General features: G+C 43.0%; 1 protein-coding gene across 1 annotated transcript in view; it reads right to left on the bottom strand.

The window, feature by feature from the left end:
- Window positions 1-24,449, bottom strand: part of LOC122809742 (hepatic leukemia factor-like) — a 328,254-nt gene extending 303,805 nt beyond the window's left edge. The window contains exon 1 of the mRNA XM_044081459.1: window positions 24,001-24,449. Within this exon, the coding sequence (XP_043937394.1) occupies window positions 24,001-24,409 (409 nt within the window). The 5' untranslated portion in view covers window positions 24,410-24,449. The remainder of the gene's footprint in view (window positions 1-24,000) is intronic.
- Between the last annotated feature and the right edge of the window lie 794 nt (window positions 24,450-25,243).

Here is a 25,243-nt window from a genome sequence, read left to right as displayed (position 1 = left end):
CCCACCTATCCAAAGCCCTTGCCTCTTTATCAGTGGGAACAGGATTTTTAACCACAGAAGCCTTAACACCTTTAGGCCCTTGAGAAATAGTTTCTGGGTCCGCCCTAGGACTCTTAAACAAATACTTATGAGCTTCGGGCACCCTATAATACCTATCAGGCTTAACAGGAGCAGGAGGCAAAGAGTCAGGGTTCAGGGAAGCCTCTGCAACAACATCTTCCACCACATTCAACACAGGAGGAATAGCTAAGGGCCTATGCTGGGGTAAAAACAAGAATTCCCTAAGCCTTTTCCTGGAATCAGAGTAATCCTGGCCTTCCCATTTAAAGTGCTCCCTCATGGAATGCAGAGTCTCTGAAAATGAGAAATCCTCAGGAGGAGAAGCTGTAGGAGTGGAATCATCCACATCAGAATCAGAATAAGTAGGATACTCCTGCAAGTCTTCTGCAGAAGACTCTGAAGCCTCTGAACACTGTTCAAAACTATCAAACTCCGGTTCCACCCTAGGCCTCTTATCAGGCGGGGCATAGAACCTCTAATCATAGTAATCAAATCTTCTGCCATTTTAAGCATATGTTTCTTAGGTACAGAACCCGAAATGCTAGGAGAAGCCCCACTGAAGCTGAACTAGGCCTACCTCTCAAAGAAGTTTTGGCAACAGAAGGAGAGGCTCTAACTACCTTGGGAAGAGAGGGAAGAACAGTTACCTGAGAAGCCCCTCAGCCTGGCCTACCTCCTGAGAAGGCACATCCTGTAACAGTAAAGTTTCTGCCTGAGACTCCATGGAAACTCCTGGCAAAACCTCTGGCTCCACTGAGCCTTCTAAAGAACCGACGTCCGGGACTGCCGGTTCATCAACCCTAGGCTTCGCTGTTTTGTCCTTGCGCTTCTTGGGCGAAGCGGGCGCCGGAGCATCCGACGGCATTTTATAATTGCAACGCTTCCCAAACACTAACCTGGCACAGTCTAACCTCCTCTTAATAGTGCGTTTGTTAAACCTAGCACAAGAGCGGCAACCAACAACGTCGTGCTCAGGCCCTAAACAAGGTATACACAAGGTATGGTAATCCCTATGAGGTATCTGTTTCCCACAAGAAATACAGTTATTCACTTTTTCTGACATCCGGTTAAATACTGAGGCAAGAAAAACCAAAAAGTTCCCCAACGGGGTACTTAGCCAACTCTGTTTCGGTCTGAAACTCCGGTTTCGGAAATATTTCAGAACGCCAACCTGCACTCGCAAAACTGCTTCTGCATCGGACCATGCGGCAAAAAAGACTGAGGATATGACGTCGGTCATGCGCATTAGTACCCTGACGTACTGACGTCAGTCTAATGCGCCCTGACCGACGTCAGCCTTATACTCTGGTATTCGGGCCGACTGGACGCGGACTATACCCAATAGTAAGGACTGCAGCAATGGGGAACGAAGAACATCTGTGGTCTCTTCCCTAGTTTTAATATGCAATTAAGATCAGAATACAAGTAAAATACAGTGTAAAGAAAACAAATCACAATACACAAAATACAAAATCTAAGAAAGCAAAAGCAATCTAACCTTTCCCTCACAGCAAGTGGGTGGCAGAATGTGGGCAGGCTTTTCCAGTAAAACTCAAATTGTAAGCCTAGCCAGTTTCCCTTCCAAACGTGAGAATCATACCCTGTATTTTGTGTTTGTGAGGTAAACACCTTAACCATTATGCCAGCTCCCAAAGCCTGCAAACCCCAACCCCTAGAGCTGATGATGACTTAAGGCTATTATTATCAGTAGGAAATGGCAGAGATAGGCTGGAAATAGATACACTGTAGAGGCTGATTTGAAGCAAAGGGAAGTAAAAATGGCAGAGACTTAATAAGTATAATGGGTAATTTAAATAGTATATGTTCATAGGTAGGTACTAGGTTATCGGCCCAAGGGCCTAAGTAAGCCTAGCCAACAAGATTCCCTGGCTTACGCCACCCCAGAAAGTTAATTTCATGTGCCCCTGTCAAGCAGAGTCACAGAAGTAATCCCCCGGGGTGTATTTCCTATTTCCCATCTACTCATCAAGATTCTTCTTGAAGAGTGCTAATGAGGAACTTTGTTTGACATTGATGGGTAGCTTGTTCCACAGTAAATTTATGAAATGTGAATAACACATTTTTCACTTCAAACAGCAGGAATATTACCCATAACTAATTATATGGACATTCGATTCATTTGAATGTAGTTACACAGAAGGACTTCTAAACCGTAGCAGAAGTGGATAATGCATATGCATTCAGTCAGCATCCTCTCTCTTTCCTGTAGGTCGTCAGCAATAAAAAAATATATATCTTTTTTTGACCAGGTCAGTCCCACTGGCCTCTTTTCAGGGGAGTTCTGAGGTGGTATTTACATAACAAGAGGAAATTCAATCAGGGCATCAGGGAACCTCCATCCTCTGTTTGATAGCTCAGGTGGATGTAAAAGATTCCATGGCACCTACCACCAATTCAGGCAAATGGAGCCTCGGTTTAAAAAGTCTCATCCAGATTACATACTCAGGGGTGCCGCACCCCCCTCTCCCCCCCTAAAGGAGAGATAACTATCCCAGCCGAGTGTAGCCTCCCGGACATCTCAAATGCGCAGGTGAAAGCTGCTCTCTCTAAAGCTAAAAACACAGCATCAATGGGACCGGATGGTGTCCCCGGCTGTGTGCTACACGAGCTAAATGAGGAATTAAACCCGCACATAAGGCAGCTGTTTAATCTCAGCCTTACCACAGGATACGTGCCCAAGGAGTGGCGTACGGCAACTGTTGTCCCACTCCACAAAGGCGGCGCCTCTACGGACCCTGGTAATTACCGCCCCATAAGCTTAACAAGTCTAGTCTGCAAAGCTATGGAGAGGATCATAATGGAGCTCATAAACAAAGATATAGGGACTTGCAGACATTGGACCCGACCCAGTTTGGCTTTGTCAAGGGAAGATCATGCCTTTTGAACTTGGTCGACTTCTTGAAACAGTCACCAAGGCCATTGATGAGGAAAGGCAGTCCATACAGCCTACCTTGACCTTGCAAGGCTTCGACACAATACCCCACTCGGGTATTGTAGAAAAACTTACCAGCTTAAATGTAAACCCATATGTCACAAGATGGGTTGCAAACTGGCTTAAGGACAGAACCCACAGGGTTAGAGTTGCTGGCGCTGTGTCAGACTCCAAGCCGGTCACAAGTGGTGTCCCACAGGGCTCGGTCCTTGGCCCCTATTGTTTGGCATCTACTTCTCAGAAGTACAGGCCAACATAGGAGGACTTTGGCTGACAAAGTTTGCAGGCGACTGCAAACTGGGCCATAGTGGAAAGTGCATCAGACACGGATATCCTTCAGAAAGGACTCACGGAAACAGATAGCTGGTGCCAGAGCCATGGCCTGAAGTTAAACGCCAAAAAATGCATAGTCATACCCTTCGGGAAAAACAAGGTAACCCCAAGCTACCATATATGTGGCAATCCACTAAGCACAGAAGAGGTTATCAGGGACCTGGGGACCCAGGTTGACAGTGGCCTTTCTTTTGACACTCACATTGCTAAAGTGGTTAGAAAGACCTTCTACATTGCCCACCTGATCATGAAGGGATTCACATCCAGATCTAGTGAGGTTATTGTTCCCCTGTACTCTTCACTTATCAGACCAATGATCGAGTACAATGCCCCATTCGGGATGTATCTCACCCGACATCTGCAGCAATTGGAGAGACCCCAAAAGTTCCTCACCAAAAGGATAAAGGGACTCCAAAATCTGTCATATGCTGCCAGATTGAAGAAACTCCAGCTCTATTCAGTCGCATACCGTCTGCTCAGAGGTGACATGTGCCTGACATACAAGGCCATGTCCAACCCGAATTAATGGACATGCTCCACCTCAAAAATCCAAATCCACCAAAACCACTAGAGCAAGCGACTTAAACCTTAGCACGGATATAAATAGGACGTGCTGGAGGGATAGATTTATCACTCAGAGACTCCCTATGCTGTGGAATAAAATCCCGGTCCATGTGAGGCAGAGCACCTCGCTGACTCTGTTCAAGAGAAATCTAGACCTGTGGATGGGAGATCGTAGGTTTACCCCGGGAATCATCTCTGTGTCACTGCTGGACAGAGGCACAACAAACTAATGGGCACAGTATTTTTTCATATAAGGGGTGGCGTAAGCCACAAAAATTTGGCCTAGGCTTATAAATGCCTTAGGGCAGATAGCCTAGTATAAACCTATACACTGCAGTGTCAGCAATCCATCTACTACCTGTGTGAGAAAAGAACCCATACTCTTGTGCACCAAAGGTGGATGAGATACCTGTTGTGCCACTGGCAGTCCTTTTGTATGCTTCTGTCTCCAGTTTTTCATGAACTTCGGTTAAAAAGGATAAGTATAACTCTGAAGTACAGAGTTTAACATTACAAATCAGAACATGGACAATCATGTTCTGTATCTCTGCACACTTTCAGCAGAAAGTGTGACTTTTTCAAAAGGTGGGTGCGCATCTTATTTTCCTATCACAATAACAGTTTAATTATCTACCTAAGGCATCAGTCAATATACAGCATCCAATTAGCAGATTATTGTACCTCAGAGTGCAGGTGCATACTGCTTACTGTAAGTGCAACTATAAAGTTGGATCACCCATCAACTGTAGGGCTCATATTCAGTTTTACAACCTTCATTACTTCCATTTTTTCTACCACCTAAATTAGCTCTACAGTGCAGAAAGATAAAACGTCCTGGACTCAATTAGCAGTCTGGGCTTGGGAAAGGGCCAGCAGGAGAGAAGGGAGAGAGTAAGAAATGCCATCTGGCTCATTCGAAGGTGAGTGGGCAGCGATTCAACTACACTGCAATTATGGCACTGAACAGTGGCACATGGTATGCCGCACTGGTCAGTGATGCGCAGCTGGCTCTGTCACATCCGTGATGACAGATTCTGCTCCACATGTTGGGATAATCTGCACAATGGCACAGACGCTTACATCAGCCACCAGGGAAAGGGATTTGAAATTAACAGGTATGTCCCAAAGCTCTGCATAGGTCCGGATGCTGTCCAGGACTGGATCTACTGGCAGTTCTCTGACTTAGTACAATTATGCCCCATCTTTACAACCAGGATAAGACCAAAGCAAAGACTATCATGCTATAAACATGCCTTCTCCTAGCGGAATGCCAGAGTGAAAGGGGCACAGTTGGGAGGAGGGGAAAATATCAGTCATGCTTACCTGGACGACAGCACTCTTCAGTTGGCTCACATCTCAGCAGTAGATGGTCTCTACTGTTTACTCAATAAATGATCTGAAAACCTAGGAGGGGGATACCTGACAGCAGACGGCAGGCATGGTGGCAAAATAAATACACTTTCACCCTCTGCCATATGATCAGCAGATAAAAGCCAGGGAGCTAAAAGAAAGAAAAACTGTGAGCATTTAAGGTGCATTTAATTTGAAACAGATTGCAAACTTTACCTTATACAAGACAGTGTGACAACAAGTAAACCAGTACTCGTAAATGCACGTTACTAGTGAAATGGTCCAGAAGGCAAAACCATATTTCAAATTTATGAAGTCACTGGCAAAAATTCAACATATTTCTTGAGCAATCGGGTGTTTGGATTTATTTTCAAATACTGATGTGCACTGCACTGCAGTATGAGGGAGGGGGTTAGCACTTGAGTGTGCCATCCTTCAGATGAGAAGTTAAATAATGGTCCCATCTGGCTGAGCTGGTGGTTGCTGAACTAGATGCAAAAGATCCCATGGCACTTATGACAGTGCAAGGAAATTTCCCTGAGTGCCCTGGCCAAATTTATATAATTCAGTATGAATGCTACCTCACGTCTCCCCTGAAAAATGTCTTCAGACTAGTGATGTGAACCCACTCAACAAAACATAAATAAATAAAACTACAGAAACAGCTCAGGAGGCCCTTAACCTGCAGAACATTCATTCTACTGATGCAGGAGCACCCTTGGATTATTTAATCATCAGAACCCAAAGCTGTTTTCACAGGGCTTCATCTGTAATATTAGATACACTGCATACTGTGTACAAAGCACACAGTGTATAAATAATAAATAAATAAAATCAAAGGAACAGCTCCGCAGCATGCTTAAAACAGGACCCACAAAGCATTCTGATAACCACCGTTACAATGCAAGTAAAACAAAAACATCTCCTTTGTGTTTTATGTTAATCAGTGGTATAAAAACACTTGTGTATAATCATATTACTACAAACTACTTTAAAATATTTGCATTATAAATTGTATAAAAGTTAAGACACTTTTGGCATAATAGTTGAGGCCTTCATTTCCAAAGCACAAGGCCCAGGGTATGATCTTGACTTCTGGCCAATTAAGTCTCTTCCCTCCCCTCAAAAACATACTGGTGTTAAATCATCTCACCAAAAAAAATAGATGGAGTCCTAAGCAGCAGCACAGACTGTAGGAGGTCCAGATAGGAAAACACAGATCACATACTGCATGTTGTGCTATGACTATGGCTAGCCACTAGATGAAGTAAAAGTTGGTTATAAGTGATTTGATGATGTAAAGTAAAATCACTAAAAATGGGCAAGGGTATTATTTGCTGGTGATAAGTGGATCAAGTATATGACCTACACCAGGGATCAATGCTAAAAAGTAGGAGAGGTCTATGTGCCTCTAATGGATAACGACTGCCTGCCATAAAGCTCATTCTTGGATCAATAAGCTACTAGCTGGCAAGTGCCCAGTTTAGGTTATCTGGAATATCGCTGTTGAGCCCACAAGCTAACAAAGATTTGCTGCACTGAATATGGGTTCACCGAGAGGACACAGCTTGGAAGTGGAAAATATGGATGGTAAGTCTACTACTGTGGGGGGAGGAGGTACTAGAAATGGTGTGGAAATTACACTGAGGGAGAGTCTTCTGAAGACAGCGAGGGATGTAATCAGGATTAGTGATTGTCAGGAGTCTGTCAGACTCCACTGTAAAGACTGAGCAGTGCCCTATCTTAACATATGCTCCATGGCAGGGTTGTTAAAGTTAGGAGTGCATTTAGGTAACACTTGCAGGACCTACTAGATAAAAGACAACACAAGCCAATGGTGACAATGGGAGGCCTGAATGCTCATGTTGGTTGAAAACAAGATGTGAAGACTGCCATGGTCCATATGGATGGGGCAACAGGAATAAAGGAGGAGAGGCCATTCTAGATTTCTGAATGACGAATAGGTTGACTGTAACCAACACGTGGCTCAGCAAGAGCCAGTTACATAACCACATAAAACAGTAGTCAACATAAAACTCAGACTCCCTCCTAGTAAGGAAAGAGCATTGATGGTAGAATCAAAGAATGCAAAGTCATTCCCAGTGAAACAGTTTGCCAGTAGCATTAACAATAATCAACTGCAATCAGTGGTCAGAGAAGACTCCTAGTTCAGATATAACGTTGAAAAGCTGAAAGATGACTAGAGTGAAAGCACAAGAGTTCAAGTAAGAACATGGGTCTCTAGAGGAAGTTGAAAACTGGAACAGGTTAACAACTTCAAGTTATCTACGACAGGTGGCTGAGAAAAAGGGAAATCTGAATGAAGACATCAAAGGCAGAATCAGAAGCATAGAGTGTCAGGGTACTCATAGCACTATTGAGAGAAAGACCTATTCCAGATGACTAGAGAGTAAAACATCCTGGTGACAGTGTACAAGAAAACAAAAGGGGAATTCACAATGGTGGGCAGTTCAGAGATATCAATTGCTTGACCTTCTACATGCCACTGATGGACAGGGTGATCAATAAACAAATGTGCAGAATAGAAGTAAGATAAAGATGAGCAGTTTGAATTCAGATCTTGATGTAACACCACCAACCAAATGTTTGTAGTGAGACAGATAGGGGTGAAGAAGTTAAAGATTTGAAACCAGTCCAATGGGGTGTTCCTAGACATGGAGAAAATATATGACGAGGTTTCAGCAAAGCTGATTTAGGCAGTTATGCGATAGCTCAAAGTCCTGGAAACATTGGAATAAGTAATACAAGCGCATATATATTAAAAATAGAACTTTTAAAAGTTAAAACATCCTATGGTCGACACCATATGATCGAACTTTTAAAAGTTCGAAAATGTAATAAAAAAAATAAACCAAAGTAAAACCTACCTGAATGGTTTAAGCAGGGTGGCAAGCCCCCCTGCACCCCCCCACCCCCACTGCTCTATAAATATACCAACTCCAAGATCGGACTACAGTGCAGAAAAGGGAAATCTTCCCATTCCGCACTGTACGGAGATCTCTGTTGAAACGTTTGAACTTTTAAAATTTCGATCATATAGTGTCGACCATATGACATTCGGACTTTTAAGAGTTCGACAACATGATATAGACCCATAGAAGCTATGCTCAACGACCCCATGATGCAAGTACAAAATAAATTGTTCTGAATCAGAGGGGCTTCTCGGTGGGTATCGGGGTCCAGTCTGAAGCCCATTTCTGCTCATACTACTGATTGATGGCATTAGTAAACAGGTTGTAGGCGACAGATCAATAAAGCTTCTGTATGCAGATGAGATGGCACTATAAGCAGACTCTGAGCAAGAACTTCAGCAAATGTTAGAATGGATGGCAAAACTGAATGATGAAAACGAGTAACAAGAAGACAGTTGTCAGGGCAACAAATAAAGGAAATCAGAAAAAAATTAAAATTGTGGAACAGGTTAACAGCTTTAAGTTATCTGGAAAGGTGGTTGAGGAAAAAAGTCTGAATGAGATTATCAAAGGAAGAATTAGAGGAACTGAGCACCAGGGGTTGTGTGCATGACAGAAGAATGCCAAAGAAGCTGAAAATTACAGTGTACAAAATTGTTGTGTGATCAGTACTTTTGTATGGTACAGAAGCCTTGGCAATGAAGCAGAACAGAATGAGGAAGCTAGAATGGATGGAGATGAAATGTCTGACATGGGTGGCAGGATACATATCATAGAACTTTTAGTTATGTACTCACCATAACTTCAGATGTTTGGGATCCATCTCGCCTACATTCTGAATGATGGGTTCGGAGCCGATCCCTCGGCTCCGACTCGGCACGCTTATGCCAAAGAGCGAAGTCTCTTATTGGCTGAGCTTACTATATCCCAGGATGCACCACCACCAGTCCCCCAGATCTAGTTTGTCCGCATACATGCACACATGCATACCCTGCTTATATAACATCGTCAGATGAAACAAGATAAAAACAGTGGAGCTCAAAACCGTTCAATCTCTTCTGATCTGCAAGGCAGGGGGAAGGAGGGTGGGTATCAGGAATGTAGGCGAGATGGATCCCAAACATCTGAAGTTATGGTGAGTACATAACTAAAAGATGTTATGTGATCTATCTAGCCTACATTCTGAATGATGGGACAGCGTCCCTAGCACCTGAATCCTGGGTGGCTCACTGGAAAACACTCCTGAGTACCGTGGAACCAAATGATGCTCGTCCTTTAGATGCCACATCCAATTTGTAGTGGGAAATGAAAGTGTGCGGGTTGGACCAAGTAGCCGCAGCACAAATTTCCGATATAGCGAGCTTGGAATGAAAAGCTATAGAAGTAGCCATAGCTCTGGTAGAATGAGCTTTGATAGATGATGCAAGTTGCTTATTCGAAGAAGAATAGGCCTGAGTTATGCAATCTCTGATCCATTTTGAGATTGTAGCTTTTGTGATGGTTTGGCCCAATTTATTATCTGAGAAGGACACAAACAACTGGTCTGACTTACGAAGTTGCTGAGTCCTGTCTAAATAGAAGCGTAATTGCCTGTGAACATCCAATTTATGGAGAGTGTATTCTGCTTCATTAGAGAATTTTGGAAAGAAAACTGGTAGTTCTAGAGATTGTTGAAGACAGAAACTAGAGCAGACCTTTGGGACAAAGGATGGATTAGGCCTAAGTGATACTCTATCTTTGTGGAAAATCAAATACGGTGGTTTAATAGACAGGGCTTGAAGCTCTGAGACTCTTCTTGCCGAAGTAATAGCCACTAAGAATGCCGTTTTCCAAGACAGATATTTTAATTCGCATGTAGCAGCCGGTTCAAAAGGGGGAGATGTTAATGCGCGAAGCACCAAATCAAGAGCTAACGGAGGTGCAGGATGAAAAACTGGTGGTCTTAACAGACTCGCACCTTTAATGAATGTTTTGCATAGTCTGCTGCTCATCAAAGGAGGATCCGTGGATTCATGGAATTTAGAGATAGCAGCTAGTTGAACTTTAATAGTTGAGACAGAAGATCCCTGATTAAACAGGGATGTTAAGAATTTCAAAACCTCTGGGACAGGAGCAGTGATAGGGTCTAAGCCCTTGAGTTGAGCCCAGATAGCAAACCTCTTCCACTTACTGAGGTACAATTTGTTAGTGGTGGGTTTGTGGGCGAAGATAAAATGTGAACAACTTCCGGGTCTAGTGTGTGACTTCTAACTAAGGTTGGAAGTGGAGGAGCCAAGCTGTCAATTTCAGAGATTGAAGGGACTGATGCCAATGTCCCGACTGATGGATTAGCAAATCCGGGATCAGGTCTAAGGTCCACGGATCGTCCACTGCATGCTTTTTCAGGTAAGGAAACCATATCTGACGAGGCCAGTATGGGGCAATCAGAATCATTGAAGACCTTAGCTGAGAAGCTTTTTGAATAACTTTGGGAAGGAGTGGAATTGGAGGAAAAGCATAAAGTAACCCTGTTGGCCAAGGTTGTGCTAGAGCATCCATGGCTGGTACTTCCTGATGTGGAATCAAGGAGAAGAACCTTTGGCACTTGGTGTTTTGTGGAGTCGCAAATAGGTCGCAGCACGGCGTCCCCCATCTCTTGAAAACTTGGGCTGCTACTGTGCGGTTTAGAGACCATTCGTGAGGAGAGAGAATTGTCCTGCTTAATTTGTCCGCCAATACATTTGACTTTCCCGGGATGTGGGTCGCTACCAAGAAGCGGTTGGTAGCTACAGCCCATTCCCACACTCTCATGGCCTCTCTGCAAAGGGGATACGATCTGGTCCCTCCTTGTTTGTTCAGATACCAAACCACCGACATGTTGTCTGTGTGGATGGCGATGATGCCCTGAGGAAGAAACTTGTGTAAGGCCTGTAGGGATAGAAGTACAGCCCTCATCTCCAGCACGTTGATGTGGAGAAGAGCTTCGTCCGGAAGCCAGGAGCCCTGAACTAGCCTGCCCAGACAATGCCCCCTCTACCCTATCTGGGAGGCATCTGTCGTCGGGGTAACCACTGGAGGGAGAACAAAGGGTTTTCCTGATCCAAGTTGGATGTCTGAAGCCACCAGCGAAGGTCCCTTTTGCATATTTCCGTAATCATGATGTGATGATTGAGGGGAAGATCTTGAAAGGACCATTGAGTTGACAAGAGCCACTGAAGAATCCTCATGTGTAACCTTGCTAGAGGAACTAAAAGTACCGTGGCAGACATTGAGCCTAGAACCTGTAGGACCATCCTGGCTGGGGCTTTGGATCTCGAGATCAGAGCTTGAACTTGGCCCTGTAAAGTTCGGATCCTTTCGGCAGGAAGAAAGACGCATCAATCTTGAGTCTATCTCTGCTCCTATAAACTTTATGCGCTGAGAGGGCAGCAAGACAGACTTTGACCAATTGAATGTAATCCCTAGGGAAACACCCAGGAGATGGTGGCTTTGAGGTTGTCCATAAGTAGATGCCTGGTGGTGGCAGTCAGGAGCCAGTCGTCGAGATAGGGAAACACTTGGAATCCAAGACTCCTCAGGTGAGCCGTCACTACTGCCAAACACTTGGTGAACACCCTGGGGCTGTGGTGAGACCAAAGGGCAGAGCACAAAATTGGTAATGACTGACTCCCAGGCTGAAGCGCAGATACCTTCTGGACGCCTGATGTATCGGTATGTGATAATAGGCGTCCTTGAGGTCTATGGAGCACATCCAAACATCCTTCTCCAACAACGGGAGAATGGATTGCAACGTGACCATTCGAATTTGGATTTCGTGACGGATAGGTTCAGTCTGCTGAGATCCAATATTGGTCTCAGGTCCCCTGTCTGTTTTGGCACTAAAAGAACCTGGAGTAATTTCCTGATCCGATTTGGTCTGTGGGGACCGGTTGGATGACTCCTTTTTCTAGCAGCTTTAAAGCTTCTGCGGCTGCTATTTCCCTTTGACTGGGTGGTGGGTCCGGGATTCTCTTGGACGGAGGGTGAGTATTTGAATGGGATGGTGTAACCTCCGGCAATTATCGAAGCACCCATCTGTCCTGAGTGATTGACTCCCAGGCTTTTAGGTGCTTGGCAAAGCGACACCCGACTGGCTCCGAGCAGCACAGCCGGGCAATCCCTCATGTCGTGTGGGAGGCTGAAGAGCCACGAAAGGACTCGCGGTCTCCAGAATTGCGGGGCCCTCTGCCGCCTCTGGGACGGCGTCTCCTGAAAAATTTCCCGCCCTCTGCCTCTGGACGGGAATCTTCCTGCTGTTGGGAGAAAAACTTGCGAGATTTTGAACCACATTTTCCCCTCCTTTGGCCTTGGGGTAAGGCCGAAAGGGAGTGGAATAACGGGCCCCTACGGCAGATAACGTTTTTCCCTCTTGCTCACAGCGGGTAAGGGTGTCTTTCACCTTGGGTCCAAACAATGAGGACCCATCAAAGGGAGCGTCGGCGAAGGAAGACTTGAAGGCCTCCATGAACTGACACAAGCGGAGCCAGGCTTGTCTCGTGAGCCACGCCTGTGCCTGCCGCTCTACCCCCTTCGGCCGCATAGGAAATGAGCCCCATGGACGAGTTAGCAATTGGCGTAAGGATAGCCAACTGAGAGCTAACGGACTGGGCTAGCTGCTCAGGTAGGTTACCCGAGAGGGAATCTGACAACTCCTTGACCAGATCCCTCTGAAGCCTGGTAAAATGTGCCAAATAATTCAGAGACCTTAAGGTAAAGGCCGCTGAAGTCAGGGTGCGCTTCCGTACCTATCCATACTCCTAGACTCCTTATTAGGAGGATGGATGGACGTTGAAGCCTCTGCCACGTCCTGTTGTGTAGCAGATGCCACCACCATGGCATCTACAGCCACGCCTTTAGTAAGGAACTCCTTCTCGGGGAGCAGATAAGAATTTGTTTGGGCGAGAAGGGACTGGTTCCACGGTATCCGGATGTTCCCACGCCGACAAACTAAATCCAGAAGCTCGTCGAAGGCGGAGACACCCAGGAGGCGGAGGGCTGAGCCCCAAAGGCCTTGAGGAGCACTGATTCGTCCGCAGAGGGGTTTGGACATCCAGCCGCCTCGTTGTTTGAGGATCTCTAAGATGTCTGCAAAGAGACATCATCCGAGGGCGACTTAGGGGACCCCTCCGCATCATCCATATCAGTGTCGATGTAATAGACTCGGGAGTCCACGTGCTTCCTCTTGCACGATCTCTTCCTTGGGGTTCCTCTGAAGACAACTCCGAAGAACCCTCAGGAGGAGGGAACCCCACTGGGGTAACCTCAGGCCTCGGGGCTCCGCTGGCTACGGACAGGGAACTGCCAAAGACCCAGTCCCCACGCCCAGGGAAGGTGCTGGTAAAACCGGAGAGATGGCCGAAGAGGATTTGGCCAAGGCACTCCTCATGGCCCTGAAAGCCGGACCCCCAGAATCCTGGGAGTGTCCGGTCTCCGAGCCATGATGGTAGACGGAAGTCCCGCAGCAAGCACCGAGAGGGAGGCTCGGAACCGAAAGCATAGGTCCCGAAACATCACCCTCGGGTCCAGCCGAAGAAGTCCAGCGTACCAAACTCGGACCCGAGGCCGGGTTGGAGTAAGGGTCGGAGCCGACCCTGAGATCTCCACCGGCTCCAAGAGCACCTGCTCCGACGGAGCCGAAGCAGTCGGAGGAGGAATGGCAATGGGGTGGATCATGGTCATCGGCTCCGAAGCCAACTGGGTCGGAACGAAACAAATTTTTGGAAGACTGGGGACTGGAACAGTCTTTGGAGCACCCTGTCTATATCAGAATCCGACATTCTCGAAGACCGAGAGGAAACAGAACGGGTTCGAGAAGACCTCTCCTCGGCCCCAAGGGACTAGGGGACCCGGCTCGAGGCGACTCGATGAGAATCGGCGCCGAGGAAACACACACCAGATTCCATCGGTGCCGAGGTAGACTTGGCGCCGAGGAGGAAGTGTCTGAGCTGGGCGACCCTTGTCGGCTCCGAGCAGTGGAGCCGGCGAAGGTGACCCGCCTCTCGATGCCCCAGCCATCGGCTCAAGCCGAGGAGTCGATACTGGAGGCATCGAGGCAGACCGTTCGACCTCGGCTCCAAGTCTTTGGAGCCGAAGGAGAGGCCTGCCTAGGTCTCTTGGCAGTCGGATCCGACGGACTGGTCGGAACCGAAGCCCTTTTCTTTTTGGCAGGAGCCGGAGAGGAAGACAAGGCTTCTTCAAAAGAGGGTTTAATTAACCCTTTGAGAATCAATTTATTTTTCCTCTCCTGGAGGACCCTTGAGGAAAAAGCGTGACATACGCTGCATGACTCCTGCAAGTGCTTTGCCCCTAAACAATATACACAAAGTAGATGGTCATCAGTAACAGACATCTTAAAAGCACATTTAGAACATTTTTTAAAGCCCGAAGGCCTAGGGGTTTGAGACATGATGTTAAACAATTTCTGACAGGAAATTTAACAACTGTAGATTCGCTTGTGACAAAAAAAAAAAAAAAAAAACCCAAGGCTTACAGTAATAGTGTAAAACACAACCTTAGCTGTAATAACCGGGAACTTTAAACCACTAAAAGCTTCAGTTATAAAGGTTGACCGAAAAGGCCCTGGATTGTAAGGGGGGCCGAAACAAACTCAACCCAATCACACACAACAAATTTCACTACTCAAACGTACACAAAGGCAGCAATAGCCGTTAAAACGGCTTTTGTGATATAAAAGAGCAAAAAACTGACAGAAAAAGTAGTTAATAAAAGCTACTCAGCCCAGCCAGCTCGAGACCACGTCTTTGCAGGGAAGCGGCAAACGAGATCTGGGGGACTGGTGGTGGTGCATCCTGGGATATAGTAAGCTCAGCCAATAAGAGACTTCGCTCTTTGGCATAAGCGTGCCGAGTCGGAGCCGAGGGATCGGCTCCGAACCCATCATTCAGAATGTAGGCGAGATAGGATCACATAACATCCAACAAACAAAAAAATGACATCAAAGAAGAAACCAAATTATCTCTATTTATTTATTTTACATTTGTTAACCGGGAAAGTCCGACTAGATACAAATCCATTTTCAGTGGAGGCCCGGGGAGAAAAGCTCCAACTAATAAGTAAACAAGGCATACGAAAAATAAGGCAAATATATAACAAGATATGGAATACAATCAAAATCAGTGCAGCATGAACATGCATTAAATAGCAGCTATACATCAAAATTTACATATATTGAAAAAACAACATTAATAGTCATAAATTCTTCGTAAAATACTAGTTAGTTAGATTCCTTATACAGTAAGAGCCAGCTTAGGATATCTAATACTTAAAGGGATGTTGGGTACATTTCATGGCTAGTTAACATGGGGGATATAAGTCTCAGGTAGAAGGGAAGTTGAAGGTAGGTAAAGAAAGATATTTACAGGGCAAGTAAGAAGGAAACAGAATCAACCAGGGGATGAACAGAGGCAGATACAGTAAGTGTGACTTAACCGCTTTTTTGAAAGCTGTGTGAGAGGATTCAACAGTTAAGGCAACTGGGAGAGAATTACATGATTTAGCAACATAAGTGGAAAATAAAGAATCCCCAGCTGAGTTATTTGATTTTGGGACCTTAAGCAGAAGCTTGTCACTTGATCGGATAGGTCTTGCAGTGGTGTAAGGCATAATTATGTTTTTTAGTGATGGGACTCTGGTTGTTATAGTATTTTATGAGCAAATACAAGTTGGTTGTAATGGAGGAGGTGGAGAAATTCCAGCCAATTAAGTTGTTTGAGAGAAAGACAGTGATGAGTTTGATTGGAGGATGTAGTGGCAAATCTTGCAATTTTATTATAGCATGCTGAAAGTTTGTTTAATTCAGACTTGGACATATTCGTTAAGATGGCAGATGCATACAATAGAGTTGAAAGGAGATGAGTGCGAGCAATGGTAACTTTGGCATTATGAGATAGGAAGGATTGGTTCCTGTAAAGGCAGCCCAGTTTGTGTATTTTTGAATTTCTGATCTACATGGCAGGTCATATTTTAGGTTATCAATTTCCACTGCCAGCAGTTTAGTATGGGAGTCAAAGGTAATTAATGTGCCATTACTGGAAGTGATACAAAAGTTTGGAAGAGATTTGATATGAGTGGGTGTGAACAGTAACAACTTGTTTTTTTAGGATTTAATATTGGGCAGTTATTAATTAGCCAGTTTCCAATAGAAGTAAAGTTGGACTGGGCAATTTCCTGCAATTCAGTCATTCAGGACGCAGAGCATACGAGTGTAGAATCATCCGCATATTGAATGATATCAGCTTCTGGACAGGCAGTATACAGGTCATTAATAAAGATAGAAAATAGAAGGGGGGGCAAGAATTGTGCCTTGTGGAACTCCTATGGATACTGGGAGTAAAGAGGATAGGCTTTTCTGCCAGAGAACTGGTTGTTCTAGATAGTTTTTAAACCAAGCAATAGTGTGATTGTCTAAGGCCAGGTTTTGTAGAGAGTACAACAGTTTTGAGTGGTTCACCATATCAAAAACGTTTTTGAAAAGTCTAGGAAGAGAGCAGATGATAACTTTCCACCGTTTCTATAAAGGTTAATGGTATTTGAAAATGTCAGTAATGCAGTGGTTATGCTGTGGGATTGTCTGAATCCATGTTGAGAATGGGATAGAAGACTGTTTTTGATGAGGTATTGCATGAGTTGCTTGTGAATACACCGTTCCAAGATTTTGGCTAAAGGAGAGAGTATAGCTATAGGTCTATAACTGGATTTATCAGTGGAACTACCACCTTTGTGCAGGGGGAAAACATGGGCAATTTTCCAAATAGAGGGAATAGTTGATTCAGTTATTGATCTATTAATAAGGATTGAAACTGGCACAGCTATGGCATCTGATACAATTTGAAGGAATTCAGCTGGGAGTTGATCAGCAGCTAGGGTTGTAGGTTTTAGTTTGGCTAGTTGATTTTTGATATAATCTGTTGATATTGATTGAAGTCTAAAAGAGAGGTCTGGTACTGGGGAAGGTTGGTTATTTGGTTTGGTAGCTGGTTGGCAAGGGATAATATAACTTCTGTAAAGTATATATTAAAGCTATCAGCTATGTCACCCAGTTGGTTACTGGTAACGGTTGTGGATGGAGTAGTAGGTTTGCCTGGTTGAAGTACCTTATTTATCCCTGCCCAGAATTTTTGTGGGTCTCTTTGATATTTGGTTTATAAATTTAGAAAGAAGTTTTTCTTATCCTGGTACACTGATTTTTTTGTGCTATTCCTAAGTTCACAGTAGAGTTGCTGGTCTATAGGGGATTTGGTTTTCCTCCACAAATTCCAGAGTTTGTTCCTTTTTATTATTTTTATTTTGGTGTCTTTTGTTAACCAAGGTGCAATTTTTGGCTTGGATCTAATAGTCTGACCTGAAGCATGTCTATTCAGGATAGACAGGAAGATTACAATGAAGTGCTGAACTACCTCTTCCAGTGTTAGATGGTAAAGTGTAGCCCAGTTGTAGTTTTTAAGGTCTGCATTGAACTTGATGGGGTCAAATTTGTTCTTATTCCTGATGTTTTGCAGGACTGGCATATGTTTATGGTGGGTTGGTGATCACATATTATTATCGGGGAGGGTACCTGATGTATAGGGGTGTGGGAAGTTTTTAATGAGGATCCAGTCTAAGATATTCTGTTTTTTCACTTCTGATATCTATTTTGGTAGTAGAATTAATTACTTGTTTAAGTTATATAGATTTAGGTGCTTGGTTAGGTTTATAGAGGAACAGGTGCTCTAGTCAATGTTAAAGTCACCTAACAAATATGTTTCTTGGGGATAGGTTTCAGATAACCATAGCAAAATGCTTTCAAGGGTGGTAATATTGTTTCCAGGGGAAATGTATCTACATACATGGTGTTTCCTGCTATTGATCCTAAGTTTGGTGATTAGGACTTCAGCATTATTAAATAAAGGGATTTCTATAGTTATTTTCATGATGTCAAGGGAATTTTTAAAGAGTATTGCAACCCCTCCCCCTTTTCTACCTTGATGGTCTGCTCTGTAGGATGTTATAGCCAGGTGGGAGCAAGTCAAAGAGAACAAATTACTGTGGCTCAGGCACATGTGCAGGAAAGCAGAGGAGGATTTGGGTGAGACAGGAAGCAAGCAAGAGGAAACAAGGACATCCACAAAAGAGACGGATGGATTGTGTGCACAACCACCTGTGACGATCAGACATGAATGTCGAAGAAGGTAGTACAATGGCACTGAAATCGAGAGAGCTAAACAGTTCCTGCAACACCATGTACAAAAATGGTGAGGATTAGGATTTAAAAAGTTAGTACTTAACTGATTTTCATTTCAAAATTTGTAATAAAAATTCAAATATTTTACATTTAATAATATAAAATAACATTTGTAAAATACTTTTTAAACTTACAAGTGCATTAAGGCACCCAAGGGTGATGTTCCATGGCTTTCAACTTAATACCTTTCCATACATACACCTAGGCATGAAGTTACCACACAACTAAAAACTTCACCCCATATCAAATAAGCAAGCATTAATCTGTAGTTAGAGTAAGGACACTGAATACTGAAGTAAGAGGAAGAAGAAAAATAGAAAACGAGTGGGGGAATCTAAATTGCTCGCAGCTATTTTGAATTATAATCACAATAATTAGTTTCATGTGAAGCAAAAAGTTACTTCAGTTGTGCAGTAAGTCATGTGACAAATAATTTGCTAGCCCAGTAATTCACATTACACTGTGAAATTAAACTGCAGACTATGGCAGCAAGACAATTTTGACATGGTTTGGCTCTCATTCAGTCTTCAACATGCCAAAGGAACAGTTCTCATCCCCGCAGAAAGCTCAACCCAATCTAACAAGTCAGGAAAAATAAAAAGAAAGGTACAAGGGTTTACTAGAATTTTTAGATGATAGCCAAGGGTGCTTAAGTGGTAAATGCTGCAAACCTAGCCATGTCTGGCACTATCATTTCACTTGCTTTAAGGGTCAAGAAAAACTACTGATGTTTAATTTACTTTTTAAGTTTCAGTTTTTAAATCTCCTTTTCAGTTAATGTAGCTTTCTTTGCTGGGATCAATACAATTTACACACACTCAGACTGAAGCCCAGCTTACTGTAAAAAGCTGTCACACTGCTGGTGTACATGCACAGAGTGCTCTCTCTTTTTTATCAGCCTTCCCCACAAGTGTGGCACAGATTCCTTAATATGGTGGGTGTCCTGGGGGAAGGGGATACTACACAAGGAAAGAAACAGCCTGAATGCTGTAATGGAAGAAATAACTACTCTTCAGACAGCTCAGCGTACCGTGCAAGCAACATGCCTAGCAGAATCCTAAAATCCACTTCCCCTCCAAATTGGGGCAAACTCATTCAAGTCACTCCACTAACTACCTTATTTGCACTTGATCCAACTTCTCACATTAAACTAAAAAAGTCAATGACATTAAAGGAATAGCAGAACAATGCCCATTTAAAGAAAAACAGTGAATGTTGTTGGCATATATCAGAAATTTGCAGTTCTGATTCAATCAGACACAAGCACATGTACATCCGTGCTGTACCAGTTCCAGTTCAGTACTCGTAAACGATAGCTAATACCAGTAATTATATGGACATGCCTCTGCTCACGTTCCACACATACTGTTCTCTCACATGCACAGGAAATTTGTTCTGCTTTATTTAAAAGGGGTTCACAGTAAAATGGCATGAAATGCACACAACTTGCAGCACACAGTTTAGATACAAATTTGTTTAGGTCTGGATTTGCTCAACACGAAATGTCAGTGCTCATGCACATGCTCAAAACCTTCTGCACATGTGCCCCGCAGGTGCACATGTGCACCAATCTGGGAGCTTAATGACGCTCTGTTTTCCTGAAGAGAAAAAGCTGCAACCCAGCTTGTCTGTGTCCTTACATGAACTACTGCAGTCAGATCAGTAACAGCAGGAAAGACTGCTGCATTCAAACTGAAACACATTTTCTTTTTTTTTTTAAAGAAAAAAGATCTACTTTGTTGTCATAATTAGATTACTATAATTTGTTTTCTATAAGTATCCATTATATTCTTAAATTCATAATAAAGCCACAAACCTGAAAAAACGTTCACAAAATTACTGTCAAGAATGCAGACAAATGCTTGCATTCACATGAGCACTTATAAGAAGTTTCTAGTCAAGTAACATAAAAGTGCGCATACAATACAGATCAGTAGAAAACAAATGGTGGGGGAGAAGGAATTTGAAGGAACATTACTCACGTACTACAGGTATAAGGACAAATCAAACATCTTAGTATACCATTTTCACATAACAGCCAGGCTGGCATCACAATAAATATAAAACTTTGGTCATTTGGTCAACACACAATGGAATTCTCCTGTTCTTTTTCAAAACAGAAACATAACTGAGGGCAAGTAACCACTTGGCTTTGCTAGTCCTGCTAATTCCCCTAACTACTATACAAGCTGTAAGTTCTATTTAAGCAACACCCCCCCTCCACTCAATTAAAAAATACCTTCTGCATATCCCATGCATTCTCCAACTTTATAACAATTTTTAACTTTGTAAAGTCTTCAAAAAGGTTTCTCCCAATATTCAATGTGCTGTAAATTTGCGTATTTCCCTTGCTTCCTCAAAATGTATCCTCTTGCTAGTGGAATTTTTTTTCACATCTCCCCCACTATGAATTTCAGACAGGCCCTTGAAGTGCCTTAAAATTTTCGGCCATATCCACCACTGCCTTTTTTCTTCAAGACTGCTCAAATCAAGCTCTTCTAGTCTATCTATACATAGCTTTAGAGAAGGACTGTGCATCGATTGTGATGTCCTCAACCACTTTTATTCAAACTAAACTCTTTAAAAAATGAGAACTCTGTGCGTGCTTACTGTACTCTGGATGCTGTCTTACAAACCCTTTGTTAAGACAGTATCAACATCTAATTCAAGTGGCACAGAAGGACAAAGCCCTCAACTACAAACCAGATGCAAGATCACCTATCGATCTGGGTGCTGGAGAAACCAACATGGGGTAGATGGAAGTCGACAGATGACAGCAGCTTCCTCATCTTGAGAAGGCAACCTAGTCTACCGTAGTAATGACTCCTGACAGAGGAAAGTACAGCAGCATGATGGCTCCCTTTGTGCACACCAGGGAGGATGCCCTCTAACTGGATTTCTGTCCATGTGTGGAAGTATGCAGACATCACCAAGCTAATAATGTAAGCCACGTCCAGCTGGTAAACATGTCAGAGTCACCTTCTACACCTGATCGGGCAACAGACGTTCGCTAGTTGGCTTTTGCCTCCCAGCACAACTAAATTATAAGCATACAGTCACTGCAAGGCAAATCTCTGCTGAAGACAAAGGACTTCTTACAAAAGACAGAAATGGGTTTAAGAAAAAAAAAAAGACAAAAAAATTCTGCATCACTATTCCACATACCATTTTCACTGCTTTGTTACATTCCTTATTTTCATATAATTTGACATGGACCTGTCCACCTTTGTCATAGCTACTGCTTCTCCACCAGCTGAGAACTGATTTCATGGATTACTTTACTCCTTCCCAAATGCATTATCTTGCATTTTTCTGCAATAAATTCAGGTTACATTTAATAACATTCACCCAATCTTACACAGTCCTGTATAATCCACTGGATTATTTCATATTTATGAAATCTGAAGTTTTTCTTCTTGACATCACTAAACACCTTATTTCTTTTTTCCAAAAACTAGAGAACTGCATTTCCACAGCCACTGAAGGGAATTTGTCCTAGTATCAACTTCCAGTAGTACTTTCATCTGAATCAACTCTATTTACTATTATTTTTAGTGCTTTTGTCCAGCCAATATTGAAACAATTTTATTATGGCCACAATGTATTTTCACAATACTTTTAAATGCCCCCCTCACTATCAAGCTATCACCCAAAATGCAGTGTCAGACATGAACCCCAATATGCATACAATGTAGCAATACCCTTATCATGATAAACTGCACAACCTCAGAGACAGTACCCAGAGGTTTTTGATCATGATAAGCTGTGCAGACTTTAGTAAATGTCAGAAAAACTTCATTCTTGGCTTTAAATCACATTAAAATATACTACAACACTGCAAACTGGCATACTTTTGACACAGTACATTATAGAGGAACATTATGCAAATCTGGTATGTTACATATAACTGCTTTACCAAATTAAATTCCCTACACAGCAAACTCCGAGGGCAAGTAGATCAGAATGCATCCCATTACAGACTTTCAGATCAACGCACTCTCCAACACTTACTTTTATTATAGCTCCCAGAAAAGAAGCATAAGGTACATACTCCAAACAAATGTTATGAAAATATGTTAACTTTTTATGTAGATGTCAGACAAGTCTGGATGGCAACATATTGAATTTCAATGTGGGTGACATGAAAGCTAAAGAGACTGACATTGGAAGTATCATGTCACTCAGAAGCACAAATCAACAGTGAAGTTCTTGGGGGGGTCTCTCTTTTGGGTTTATTTTAATCTACTACATTCAGCAAAAGGTAAATCAAGCTTGCAGGCATGACAAAATAGGAAAAATGCAATAATACACCCTTTAAGAGTATCTCGCTAAGAGAAATGACGCAACAGAAAACATCTTTAAAACCCCAGGGCAAAGGAGTTTGCAAGATATCCAAAAATCTTATTGCTAGTAAGCAGTCTGAATATGTGTTGCTGAATATTACCAAAATATATACAGGCAATGAAGCAAAAAGGACCAATGCAACAAATACAAACAAAAGAGATATACCCAGAGTGACTAACAAACCTAAGAAAGAGTTTTAAAAAAAAGAGAGCAAAATCACAGACACAAAACAGAGCAGTGAAAAACAAAGTAAAATAGTTAAAATTAATCTAAAATATAGTGAAACTTAAAATAATTATACATGCACAAACTAAATACATATAATTTAAGTCTCTATCTATAGCAAAGCTGTGATATGTGTATAGTGTCTGTTGTCCACCACTCTAGTACCTTCACACTAGATCCAATACGAAAAAAACAACAGAAAAGGCATACATTGCCTACAACAACACAGATTCAGGAAAATGTGTAACCCTCACAGCCTGGAGCACACTTTCTATGACTGACAGACAACCTGCCTTCCTCAAAAGGGGCCTTACCCAAGTGCAACATTACTAGAATTAACTACAAAGAGACAATGTCCCCAGAGAATGATCTGATATGCTGCATGGAAAAATAAATACTTCTGCAGAACTGATAGAGATCCCCTGTAGCCGTACACAGTTACAGAGTGCTAGACCGTCACTAGAAATAGCAAAGTTTATAAGCAGCATTTGTTGCACTGTATCCTGGATGTGATTACTCTTGCCATTTAATCTTGTAGTGTACCCCCAACAGCCCTGAATTTAACGGCCACAAATACACGGCAAGTGTTAAACTGATATTCCCAAGTGCTAATGTAAAAACCGTGCAACACAAAGTTATCGATTGTTGTCGACTCGGTTGTGCTGTGCCCCCGCCTCGCGAACCCTATTTATCTCACAACACCGAATCCCAATTCCACGTCCCACCCCCTCATTGGGGTTCCTGCAATACCATGGTTGACTTCCATTCCATGCAAAACATAGACACTCTTAAATCCTTTACCTGGCTGTGAGCACACCTGGATCAACCTGAGGCACAAGAGCTCACAACCTTTTTCCGCGGACAGGTAACCCACAAACACTACTCTTACAATTACCGCATATTTCCTTCAAAAATATATGAAAACTTGATAAAATTTCAAGCAAGTGTCAACAACTGAGCAGGTAGAGGAAAAGACTTACAGCCAGTGACAGCAGGTTCTTTCCCCAGGCGACGTTCCCCGGAGGCTCTCAGTGGTAACTGCAGTAACGATTTGAGACTCATCACGCTGGGGAGCACCCCGAAATGTGGGCCTGTGACCCCTACAGTCGCGGTGAACCCCCCAGTCATAGCAGTGGAGAGGGCAGATCCACCCATAGGCGCACTTCCTCCTCCGTGGACTGTTTGTTGGGAAATCAGTCTCGCCATTCTCAGTAAAACAAACGATAATATACTCAGAAAAATCAACAAAAACAATCGAAATTGTCCAGATACTCGTTGAGTGCTGTTAATGAACCCACAACAGTGACACTTAGGTTTTTGCGGGCTGTTTTCATTAAGTATCAGAAACCAAAGTAAAAAATCCTTAGCTACCCTGTTGTCACATGTCATCTCATGAATATTTAGTGTGCCCTGAAGTCTAACAACTTCATCGCCCCGCCTCCCCCTGCATTCTCTGCTCAGAGACATTCCTTCAACCAATCAGTGAGTTCAGCTAAGACGCACGTGAGGGAATAGAGTTTTTAGGAAGTCAGGCGGCAGCGAGCATGGTTAGGAGATGAAAGAAAGCAAAGCCAGCCTGTCAAGGCGCTGACCTAGTTTTGTCCAATCTAGTTACTTGGTAGGCGTGGTTTATGCCTGTAATACACGTGAATGAGCATGTGTCTCTTTATTTTTTGTTTGTGTATTTTTTCCAATGAAATGAAGAGTTTGCAGACTTTAGTATATTTCCCTTGTTTTTGGTTACGTATTACTTAGGGGGAATACAGTGTTACGTACGGATGTTTAGTAACTTTTTTATCAATTTCTCCTTAATTTCAACACCAATGTCTCGAATTCTCACTGCAAGAAATCTCGACAATTTACAAAGCCATAAACAACAGGATGACAAAGGCCCGTGAAAAGAACAATTTTAAATTGTATTCTTAGAATCTCAAAAAGTTGACAGATTAACAGAGGTTTGCATTAGCGTAGATTTTTCTGAAAGGTATGAAGTTTGAAACTCAAATGTCTGTTATTATTTTTCTGAATTCAATCTTCAATGACTTGCCAGAAGACCAACGTTTTTTTTTTTGAGGAACAGATCACAATATGAAACGAAAATCTGGACAGTTGTGAGGTGTGCAGCAACCACGGAAACAGAGTTCCCAAAAAACTCATTAATAAAAGTAAATATGCAGTTCTATGTCTGTTTATTGTAAATGGTTTTGGTGATTATGTTGTTGC

This window comes from Protopterus annectens, chromosome 1.part1 (assembly GCF_019279795.1).
Source record: "Protopterus annectens isolate FY-2018-M chromosome 1.part1, PAN1.0, whole genome shotgun sequence".
Classification (NCBI taxonomy): domain Eukaryota; kingdom Metazoa; phylum Chordata; order Ceratodontiformes; family Protopteridae; genus Protopterus; species Protopterus annectens.
Note: the sequence above shows the minus strand (reverse complement) of the source record. Positions and strands in the feature narration are given on the sequence as shown.